The 11,858-nt window shown below is 44.9% G+C and overlaps 1 protein-coding gene across 1 annotated transcript in view; it reads right to left on the reverse strand.

Moving 5' to 3' along the window:
* Positions 1 to 11,075, reverse strand: part of LOC104466331 (rab-like protein 6) — a gene marked incomplete at both ends in the record, with an annotated part of 29,838 nt that extends 18,763 nt beyond the window's left edge. Inside the window, 5 exons of the mRNA XM_010079714.1 lie at positions 496 to 601; positions 1,919 to 2,059; positions 2,933 to 3,024; positions 4,567 to 4,619; positions 11,028 to 11,075. Coding sequence (XP_010078016.1) covers positions 496 to 601; positions 1,919 to 2,059; positions 2,933 to 3,024; positions 4,567 to 4,619; positions 11,028 to 11,075 — 440 coding nt within the window. The remainder of the gene's footprint in view (positions 1 to 495; positions 602 to 1,918; positions 2,060 to 2,932; positions 3,025 to 4,566; positions 4,620 to 11,027) is intronic.
* Positions 11,076 to 11,858: the final 783 nt, after the last annotated feature.

Below are 11,858 nucleotides of genomic sequence, written 5' to 3' on the forward strand. Positions count from 1 at the left end.
CACCCAACTATGAAGGAAATACGAGACTTGGATCCATGTGCATAGGATCCAAGCAGTTACCGTGAGGGCAAAGACTTTCAGCAAACGGTTATCCCTGAACTGTTCAGTTCATGACCAAATCTCTTCTCCTCTGAGTTTTAACTGAACAGAATTTAAATACAACGTTTAACAAGTGCGTATCTAACATTCTCGACTTCATAACTCCACCATTGGATGTAATTTTCCTGCCAGTGTTATTCATCACCTTGGATCCTTTCTCCAGAGGTAAGCATTTGCAAACACACTGAAGAGTCCTCTCGCAAGCAGAGATGTCCTCACGTCACAGGCACCAATGTACTAACAGAACTTTGTTAACAACTCTTATGAAAACAAACATCTACCCAGGATTCTTTAACAAAAAAAGAAACACCAAATCCCAAATTCCTGCCATAGAGACAGAGAAAACAGAATCTGTCCCACCCAGCCAGCACAGCAGGGAAATACCCTCTCTCTTACCTGCAGCTGCAAGAAAGGGATGTTGAAGAACTTGTGCAGGTACTTGAGGCCAAAGCTGTTCTTCATGGAAGACTCAGCGTAGCGAAAATATGAGGAGCCAGGAGGCCTGTCTCAACCAGATAGGTAGAGAGAAGAAAACTGTACAAAGGACACAGACTGCATGCACACAGCAGAGGCACTTGCTAAACTATACACCATGAACAACCCTCATGTGCAAGCCAACCCCTCAACCCCCGAATGTAGGCTATCAGGTCATCCCGCTAGGGACTTGTTATTTTGTTTACATAAAAAATTCACACTTTGTTCCTCCCCAACTATGGCAGAATGCGGCTGTTGTTGTGTCAGTGTCACGGGGCTGTCAAGACTACAGAAATACTATGTCAGGACACAGGGCCATTGGTTTACTAAACTGGGGGTTTCACAGCGGTACAAGTTGTTCATCTCTCAGTGAAGGTTTTCCACAAGCAGACCTACATTAAGTCACAAGCATGAGCAGTGGGCATTAAACTCAACTAAATCCCATATAGAGATGAACTGGTAAAGAAATTATCACATTGCAGAATCAAGCTTTAAAGCTGATGCCATTCCGGTGTGCCTGACACAGACACCAACAAATAAGAGCATAGGAAAATGAAAAAAATCTCTAAAAAACATGAAACCACACCAAAAAGTACAATCTGTTGAATCCTGAACAAGAAATAATATTTTGTATGAAATAACAGAGAGTCCTAGATCTCTCCATAAGGGAAAATCTTTCCTGGCTGGCAAGGGAGGAGTATGACTTGGCTGTGCCCAGTAAAAGTTGCGTGGGAACGCTCTCGGAGGAAGAGCAACGAAGACAGCAGAGAACAGTTGTGCTGCAAGGAGAGGATTTCAAGGAAGAAATGTTTTCCTGTGCGGGGGGTGAGGCAGTGGCCCAGGTTGCCCAGAGAAGCTGTGGATGCCCCATCCCTGGAGGGGTTCAAGGCCAGGCTGGATGAGGCTTTGGGCAACCTGGGCTAGTGGGAGGTGTCCCTGCCCATGGCAGGGGGTGGCACCGGTTGATCTGTAAGGTCCCTTCCAACCCAAACCATCCTGTGATTCTGTGATTCTATGAGTCTTCCACAAGAGAAGGACTATCCAGAAAGAAGATGACTTCTTGGGAAAAGTACTTCTGAAAGGGCCACACCAACAGGCACTCAGTGCTTCCAGGAACACAGCTAAGAATCTGCCCAGAACAGGCTCCTAGACCAAAGAGCCCATCGTGTCATCTGAAGCTGCTGTATGAGACACCCGGAGCTATGTAAGTGCACAAGGTAGGCACGGGGTCAGAAAATGAACGTGATGTGCATCAGAAACACAGCAGCAATATGGTTATCTGCGGCCAACGACAGAGAGTAGCTGAGGTCTGCTCCCCTGCCCGGTGACTGTGGTGCCATCTTACCTGTTTAGATTGTTGATGAGGTCCCGCACGTCACCAGGCAGAATGACCCGGTGCTCCCCCATGTCTCGGTAATTCCCAAGCACGCACACTGGAACGTGGGTCGGCACTTTGGGAAGCTCCCTCAGAATATAATTAAATGTCCTTCACCACAGGAGAGAGAGATAAAGGGAGATGAGTGGGAAACACCATTCTGTGAGCAGTTTCATGCACAAATCACAGAGAAAAAAAAAATTTTTTTTCCAAAATCCTTCCAAGATCGTGGCTACTTTGCTCCCCTCAGAGAAATACATTAACTGTAAATATGTTTGCAACATTCTTTATTCAAAAACAAGTTGACAAGTTCAGTAACCCACTTCCACCAGCAACCTCACATCTCCTACAGCTATAGTTCCCTCAGTCCTACAAAACGGTGTGGGGTCAGCAGAAGGAAAGGATTGCCTCCCTTCAGCTGTCAACAGGCTCACTGACCCATATCAATGCCCTAAAACACAAGCTCAAATATAAAGCAGGAACTCGTACCACCTCCTCTTTCCACTCTGGCTTCCATATGTCTCTCACCCTCCTCAGCCGATGTGCAAAACGAACAGTTCATTATTTCTGTACATTATTGCAGCCTAGGGCCTCTAAATAATCCTTACTAATACCAGTTGTCCTGGGAATTTCTTGCTAGCATTCCCCTTTCCCTTGTGTTCTGGAGAGCATGGGTTTGTAACACGCCCAGCACACTTTGCACCTGAGATAGCGCTAATTACCCAGCCTCAGCCAGCAGTATATCAGCAACTGCAGCACATGAGCCCGCAGGGAGCCTGCTTGTTTGAAATGAGCCCAGGAGAGGAGAATATTAGAAGACATGCCAGAAAATACAGCTATTATTTTAAGGGATACAAGCTTGCTTCAACTCATTAGGCTGGATATCAGCTCCAGAGTCTATCTGGGAATGAAGAGGTCTAGAAGTAATTTGTTTTCACTAAACAAGCAAGAATCACGTGCTGCATGCCACTGAAGATGTCTTACCACTGTTTGGTGATGTCAAACATCATCACTACGCCATTGCAGTTCTTATAGACATCCAGGAACTCTGCATCCAGAGCCATTTCTGACTCTGCCTGAGGAAATAAAGGCAAAAGACACAGTAAATAACTTGATTCAACTTCAGGCTTGTACAGAACACAACTGATGTAGTGCTGAACAGGCCAACTTTCTGAAGTTACAGTCACTTTAAGAGGTATCCATGGATTTCATATCATCATCATCCAAGCAAGACACACAGTGGTTCACAGCTTCCATTGCCCACAGGAGCAGGACGAGAAGCACCTGACAGTCTCTGAAAAAACATGTCTGGCAGCAAATGCTAGACACCCTCCCCCTTTCCCCTGTGCCCCCAAATCCTGTGCTGACAAGATAACTCCATATAACCTACAAGACGGAGGACAGAAGACACAGCTCCCATTCCATCTCTTTGCCAGCCCAAACATTGACTGTACTTCTAATGCTTCTGGTCTACACAGCCACGATGCAGCTTCTACTGCGTTTCTCCCACACAGGGCTGAAAGTCCTTATTAGCACCACCTTTGCTTTTCATCGTTTGGACTCTGCACACTGCAAAGTACAGTACTGGTCACAACTCAGCCTCCAAGGCTCCTGCTGGAATTTGGTGCCCATGGAACAATTCTTGCTCATCTCTCAGGAGTGGAAAATGCACCTGCGCTTGTGAGAGAAGCAGCAGCTGTAGTATCTGTTCTCATAGAGGCTTTTTCCCCCAGGAGAACATTCCCCTAATCTGACCACACAGATCGAGCAGGACTAGCACCCTGGTGAAAGAGGTGACTATTCACTGCCTCGACCCATCCCCAGAAGCGAGTGCTCAGCTCCCTCCATATCAGCCTTCCCATCAATTTCAACAAAGCGGTTATTGAGTACGAGAACATCGCCAGTGCACTGAGCCCCAAAGGGCACTGACACAGGAATGGGAGCAATAAAGCTCTTTCAGAGCTGCAGCAGAGATCACGGGATCAAGGGCCTTTGAACTGATTTTTTCCAGAGGATAAAACTGTATAGATTTTGAAAGAGGTGCTGTGGAAATGCACTGGCAGCCCAAATGCAGTTTGAGGAAAGTGGTAGCATGGTCTCCCACAGGGCACTTGGATCTTCTGCTGCAGAACAAAAGGACACACACCTGTGCAAGAGCCTTGAGGAAGCCACTGTTTACTTGTATGCTCTGTGCAGCACTGCTATTGCCCTTCCCCTCTGCATTTCAAAGGGTGTTAAAAGGGAATTGTCAGCCCAGTTTCAAGGAGCAGCCAGAGAGCATGGCATCAAGTGACTTCTTCAAGTCTCACAAGAAGTCCATGACAAAAGGACTTCCTGCCACCTGCAGACAGGTACAAAGTTACCTTAAGAGTAAACATCTGGGGCCAGTCATTTCCAAAAGACAGAATGGAAAACAGCAGGAAAGTTGCAGTGAGGGCACGAATGAGGATAAAATGCACAGGCAAAAGAGTGAAGAGCATCAGGGATCACATTGCCCCTCCTCTGCCTGCGGGGCCAGCCTTAAAGCAGAAACAAATATAGAACTTACTCTCCAGGGACCAAAGGTGGACTAGAGGCCTCCCACTAAGAGGCAGACATCTGCATTCAAGGTGACTCACCTCCTGAGGGTCATTCTCCAGTTTCAAACCATCTCCTCGTTTTTTGCATTTTCCTTAAAAAGAATTGCAAGAAAAGAAAAAAAAAAAAGAAAAAAAAAGCATTACACTGTGCAGAGAACTCCAGGATGGGTCTGGGCAGAACCACAGCATTCTGAACATGACCTTAAAGCAGATCCAACTTCTACTAGAAGCATGGGGAAGGAGGAGGGGAGGGACAGGCACGCCTTGCTGAAAAACACCAGCTGCCCTGTTCAAGAATACCAGCTAGTCTAATTCAAAGATCAATAAAAAGAAAGGCTGAGGCAGCTTAAACCACGCTTTTCACAGCATAAAGTCACAATGACTGAATAACGCAGGGTTTGGTGCACTCCCTGACCACAAAGGGAAGCTGCTTTGTTGCACTTTTTGTTGCATTAGTGTTGAAGAAGCAAAAGATCATGGGGCTGCTATGACTGAACAGCACAACTACATCCGCAGCCTTCCCGAGATGCTACGACATCGTGGTGCCATCACTGACCTGACGTAAGCAGCCTGGAAAATACACATGATCCAGAGCCCATCGGGTGCTTTGGGCTGACTTGTCACCAAAAAAAAAAGGGGTGGCAGAAGACTATAAGAATTTAACAGCCAAAAGACAGACCAGTTATACAAGGGGAAATCCAAAAAAACTCAAACAGTGGCGAGGGGCTGGTGGAGAAGCAGAGCAGAGCCAGCCCACGCGTGCATGGACGGGCAGAGCCAGAGGGTCAGGTCTGGCCGCCCCCAGCAAAGGAAATCCTCCAGAGGCACCGTTCAAAGCCACATGCTCTAGAGACACGCACACAAAAATAACCTGGAAGACAGGTTACTGTCTGATTCAGCTCACAGGAGAGTGCAAGAGGTAACGGGCTGAACACTTGGGGAAGACACTAGAAAACCACCCAGAGCCCTGCCCTGCAGTCCCACAGCCACAACCCCACCCGGAGGAATCAACAGGTTTCTCTCCAACTCATCTGCTTCCTCTGAGGCACGTGCTAAAACACAGCCCTGAAAGGCCAGACTCCCTGAGACTGATCCCTTTTCTTACAGCTTCAAAAGCACTGGGTAAGTTCACAAACTGACATTTTAAAGTATCACTGACATTTGACTCAGCACCCCCAGAAAAGCAGTCAGTGTTTTTAAAGCTGAAAATTTTGCCTTATATCCGCTACACCGTAATCATGTTTCCAAATCTTAGAGCCCGCAACCAGAGCGGACAGATGAGGACACCCTGCACGTGCACCGGGATTAGCCGGGTGTCCGTCAGCTAACCTGCCCTCCTGGTGTCGACACTAAGCACTAAAACTGCTGCGAGCTCAACATGCAGCAAGGACATCGTTCACCTTGTGCTGAAGAAGTTTACTGTGGACATACCACGAAAACTCTGTCCTTGCCCCCAGGTACTGATTAAACCCTACCTATGTACACCAGTTTCCAGAGTTTTATCAAATAATGAGCACTGCACAATAACCCTGCAAGGTCTACAGTTACGTTTCACAAATACCTCCCAGATGTCACTAACAGCAGTTCAGAGCTGTGCTTCTGAATTAACTTTGTTCCGTGTTTCCCTAGACTAAATAACGATGAGTTAACTGAATTATAATGGCAGGCACTTGGAATTCCACAGAACGTGTTGGCAGCTCGGATGCACCCACAAAAAACCCTCCCAGTGACCCTTTAAAAGACCCTGCAATGCTGGGGACCAAAATAGCTCCCACCAACTATTCAACTCTGCTGATTAACATGGAGCGACTACTTGTAAAATTCACGGTTCTGCCAGATGCTGCATGTGAAACAAAGTGTTTCATTCTTTTTGCACACAGGTCAAGGATAAACAGCTATGAAATACACAGTTATTAATGAAAGTTTTAGTGCTGCAGGATAGAGCAGGAGATCCCAGTCCCTACACCCTGACAGTGTGTCTGGGAGGTGTTTCTTGTGCGTCACTGGAAATGTTTGCCCCTGCCTCGCATTATCTTACTGTTGACATCTGAGAGTAGCAGAAACATTAATCCTGATGCATTCATGCAATGTGTTTCCCTGGAGGATCCAAGCATGGGCTCTGACTTTTCCCAGTACAACTGAAGGTGTGGGATGTCTAGGACGTGCATGCCTTTTCCCACTTCAATTAATTCCATTTCAAGTCAGTGGCATTTGTGTGGCTTCTCTGAATGCCAAAACATCACTATTTCTGCAGCTACTGCTAAATTGTGCTTGGCTTGACCTGAATTTCTAGGTATTGAAACAGAAGTCCAAGCAACCACAAATACCCTGCATAGGTCCTCTCATCCTGAGCAACTGAGGTGTCTTTCTAGCCTGGACACATTCACAACCAGTGCTTTCAGACCGAATACATGACTCACACGCCTCTGCCTGCCTATGGCTTTATGTGTGTATCGAGAGGAATGAGCAGTAGTCCTACATGATGCTCACTGCTGCTGTAAAGGAGGTCATCTATAAATGGGTAAGAGCTGAAAAGCGCATGTGTGTACATATTCATGCACAGTGTCTATTTTTGGAACCAAAACTGCAGGATGAGCCAGATAAAGACAAGATGGATGTAGCGAAAAGATGCAATTCAGGCTGTAAAGGGAAGTCTACAATAAAGATTGTGCTGTTACATGAATGAGGTCCTGTGTTTAAGGTTGCACTGATGTGCAATCTAGGAGGCCTGATCAGAAAGCAAGGGTCTTCATGCTGCAACTGCCCAGCTTCTCTATCTAGAATGGTGGCTGCTTCTTATTTACAGGCATAATGGCAACACTGAAACCAAATCACCTTGCAGCAGTGCCCCACAGTCTCCAGAACAGATCTAACCGAACACCAGAAGACTGGGTTCATGGCCAGCCTCTGCACCCCTATGGACCATCAGTTTGCTGCAGGAGAGCAAGGAGTCTGTGCAGCTTGCCAACAACTGCTGTCCACAGGGCAAGGGAGATGCTTCTGTTCACCATTCAAAAATACAGGTCGAGAATATTTGCATCCCCAGTGTTACCTAACTTATGCATCTGAAAATAAAAGAAATATTAATTCTGATCTTTCCTCCTTCTCGCTGCACACCTCTGCAGTAAGTACAGTAAGAGGAAAGGAATCTCCAATATGGGGAAAAGAGTTTATGCTATTCTGGGGGCAAGGGAAAAAACATATGATTTGATCCCTTTAGAGTATTGGAAACGATGCAGGAACCGAACCAGCAGAAGTCACAAGCCAGGAGATCAGAACTGCTCTTGAATCACCTGCATTCAAGCAGCTTCTTCGCATTCAGGATCTGTTGCAGCTTTATGACCTGCAGCAGTTACACAACTTGCTGCAAAGCCAGAAAGATGAGTCAGGACTGTGACTTCTGCTGATAGAGATCTTTCCTATGTTCTATTAGTTCCAAGGGCAGCAAAGGAGCCGGTATTTACTGCACACACCACACAAAATTCAATACAATCCATAGCTGGGGGTAAGCTCTACTTAAGATTTTCACAAACAGCATCATTACACAGACGAGCCCCGCTCCCTGAGCAGGCTGCAGGTAAGTCAGCACTCCAGTGAGTCTGCACATCAAAAAAAGAAATCCCAAAGAGTCCAGAAAAAGGTACAGCACAGCGGTTGCCATTTCTCCCTGCTCCAGTGCGCTAACCAACCTGACAGGTTTTAAGCTTTTACACCAAATCTCCCCACACTTCCAGCTGAACATCTCTATGCTACACAAATGACACCAGGCAGGCAGGGCCATCAGAGCTGCCTCCTGCATTCCCAAAACAGGCTGGAGGGAAATCAACACGCACTGCTGAACTAGCACTGCTGAGCTAACCAGGACGAGGAGGCACGCTGATGGTAAGCGTGAGGAGAAACACTGTTTAGTAAAATCACATTTAACTTCAGTGCGAAAATGTACATGAAGTTCTTCAGGGAGCAACTTACTAAGTTTCCCCAAATCCTCCTGTGCAAGATGACCCTGAGACATGAAGAACGGCAGCACTGCAAAGCAGAGAAGAGGCTGAAGCTGCTTTACAAGGCTGAGGTTGAAAACTGCAGTTTACAGATGCATGTTTTAGATGTCCAGATACATCCCCACATCAGGCTTTCAATATGTATTCAAACATCTTAATTTAAATAGAGATCTCAATTTTCTCTAACAAGGAACAATTCTTCCAAAATGGGGCAACACTGGCAAAAAAATGTAGCCTGGAAAACAATGTAGGTTGAAATGCATGTTCAGAACACACATTTTTTGGCAGTTTCAAATCCAGCCTGATAAATGCAGCATTCTGCACAACTCTAGAGATGCACATTAGCTGGGATCTGGTAGGCAAGGAAAAAAAAGGAGGATCAGGACTTGTCAGCACTATGCTGCAGCAGCAGTGGGTACTCCGCTACTACAGGTCTACAGTCTGGAGTAGTGTCACTCTCACCAAAAGCATCACGCAGGAGGATCTTTTGTCCTAAGTATACAGAAAGAAGAACAAAAATGTCATGAGATAACATTAAGATGAAAGTCAGAAATGAGAAAGCTCTTCATGGCTAATTTGCACATTTTCCTGAAGTTGTACTTATCATGAATCCACAAAGCTATGGCAAGAGGAACGGATTTATTTTGTTACATCACGATGCTCTGAATTTTTACACTGTATTGACAAAGTACACTTGATTACATAAAAATAAATATCTGTGGTCCATAAGTAGGGATCTTCACTGAATGAGTTTTGCTTCAAAAGAATATCAAGTGGAGAGAAGATAGCCCCTAGAGATTTCTAACGCATGCTCCACTGTCAGAAATGAAACCAGGATCAAAGAGCTGTTATCAACATCTGCACATATCAAACCCGATCTGTTTTGCCAAAAAAATGACAAGTCTCTAGTTGAGCAGATGACTCTGCTCAGAGAAGCTATTCCCAGAAATAAGTGCTAGAACCACATGATTCTCAAATTAACTATCTATTCATACCGAAGTTGCAAGGTGGCGAGAAAACAAATGTGTTGCTCGATTCCAGCCCTGCACACGCTATCCCAGGATGTGAAAACCAAACTGTAATCAGACTGACTTCAGCAGTAATTCTGACCTAAGTACAGTTTTGTCTACACTGTGAAAACGGAGGTTTAAAACAATAAAAAGGTAAAGCACCCAGGATTTTCATTTAAAGTTACTGGCTCACGTTTAACCTAAAGGCTCCATTATGCATCTGAACTAGAGCTGCTATCTTTAATTACCTTTTTTTTTTTTTACTATTTTAAATACAATTTAGTTAACATGAAAAATTTAATTTCTAATTTTCCCACTCCCTGTTGTACTTATCTTTTCATTTTTTGGTGTTAACGCATGTGCAAGCCGCACAGGTGGTACAGCAGAGGCAGTGCACCTGGGACACAGTTCTGCCGAGGAACGTGTGCCAGCACAGATTCCAGCTGAGCCTGCAGGAAAGGTAGCAGCAGCCAGACCACAAAAGTTTACATTTCAATGACTGTGGTCAACAGATTTGACTGACAGAATCACACAGACAAGGAGCACAACCCACAGAGCACGAGATGCTCACTTGTAAAGCTGCTTTCCTGACCATACGCACACATTAAACCAGGAGCCTGGCTGGTGCAAAATGCCTCCCAAAACCCAAACAATACCTGCACTTGGGGCTACCGAACGGATCCTGTTTGGATTTCCACCTGAACCCCAACCCCTTCTAGCAACAGATTCCACCGCCTCCAGATTTGCACTGCATCCAGATTGTGTCTTCACGTATGTTTCTGGGGTTTGTTTGTATTGTTTACAAAACTCTAACAAAAATTGAAAATCACTGAAAAATGTATTTATACATCATAATGCTTTCCCTGGCTAAGCATTTAGAAAAATATTTTGGATTAAATATATTGCATTTTCTGTGCTAAGTGAATTTAAGTAATTGGTTTCTCACTTATCCTTCTCTCCTGCACATGTTATTCAGAAAACATTTTATCAATTTAACAATAGCATTCCTTTACAAAAACAGCTCAGCAAAAACTTTTATAAATAGAACAAAGAACTTAGTAACTGTCTAAACATACATAAAACTATAAAGGAGAGAAGATGAAGTTTATTACGAAGTTCAGAGAATCTGAATACACTAAGCAGCAGGCTATTTCATCTGTCACAGAGCACATGAAACAACTGCTTCTGAATATTGGCTTTGATCTGAAGTTCAGACAGCAAAGAATGGGCTCTAGCACACGAGAGTCCTCTCTCCTTTCCATATTTTTTCAGGAAGTAACATCCATGTACTTAAAAAAAAAAGTATAGACATTTTTCTAAAGTAGAAGTAAGGAGGTATTTCTGCATTCCATATAAGTTTTTAATTAAAATTGTGAAAGAACAATGAATTAGAAATTCCTATTAGAAACAATATTTTTATTCTGTATTTCTATTCCATATTTCAAATTCCTATTAGAACAATTCCTATCAGAAAGGAAGTTAGAAATCTTACCTTTGTCAACTACATCCCAGACTTCAACTTTAACGATGTCGTCAGTGGCTGAAAGCACAATAAGAACACAAAGTGTTAGAAGAGGGTTGCGGTAAGACGGCCAACACTCACCACAGAGACCCTAACCCACAGCCATGAACGTCAGAAGAAATGCAATTCTTGAGTGAGTTAAAAGAAAACCCAAACATAACAGGAAGGCAGGCTGCTGTTGAAGGTCCCAGCTGTACACCAGACTGTGCTAAAGAACTTCCTAAAGACCCTTAGTCGCAAGAGTAATAGCTAGATTTCCTTGACGTTTTATGTCAGATTTGAAGCACGTTATAAATATTTTGTGTAGATTCCTTTCTTAACATACAGAGGTTTCCATATTCTTTCAAAAAAGATACAAATTTGATTTGGAGAATAAAGTCTGCTCTATAAGCAAGGTGTATAACGGAAAAAAACCGAATACATACATCTTTGTCAGAGACATGGACAGTGGGATTGAGTCCACCCTCAGCAAGTTTGCCGATGACACCAAGCTGTGGGTGTGGTGACACGCTGGAGGGAAGGGATGGCATCCAGAGGGACCTGGACAGGCTGGAGAGGTGGGACTGTGCCAACCTCATGGAGTTCAACAAGGCCAAGTGCAAGGTCCTGCACCTGGGTCGGGGCAACCCCCAGCACAGATACAGGCTGGGAGGAGAATGGATCGAGAGCAGCCCTGAGGAGAAGGACTTGGGGGTGTTGGGGGATGAGAAGCTCAACACGACCCAGCAGTGTGTGCTGGCAGCCCAGAAACCCCCCGTGTCCTGGGGGCATCAAAAGAAGCATTAGCAGCAGGGCGAGGGA

The sequence above is a fragment of the Pterocles gutturalis genome, unplaced genomic scaffold (assembly GCF_000699245.1).
Source record: "Pterocles gutturalis isolate BGI_N339 unplaced genomic scaffold, ASM69924v1 scaffold18434, whole genome shotgun sequence".
NCBI classification, from domain to species: Eukaryota; Metazoa; Chordata; class Aves; order Pterocliformes; family Pteroclidae; genus Pterocles; species Pterocles gutturalis.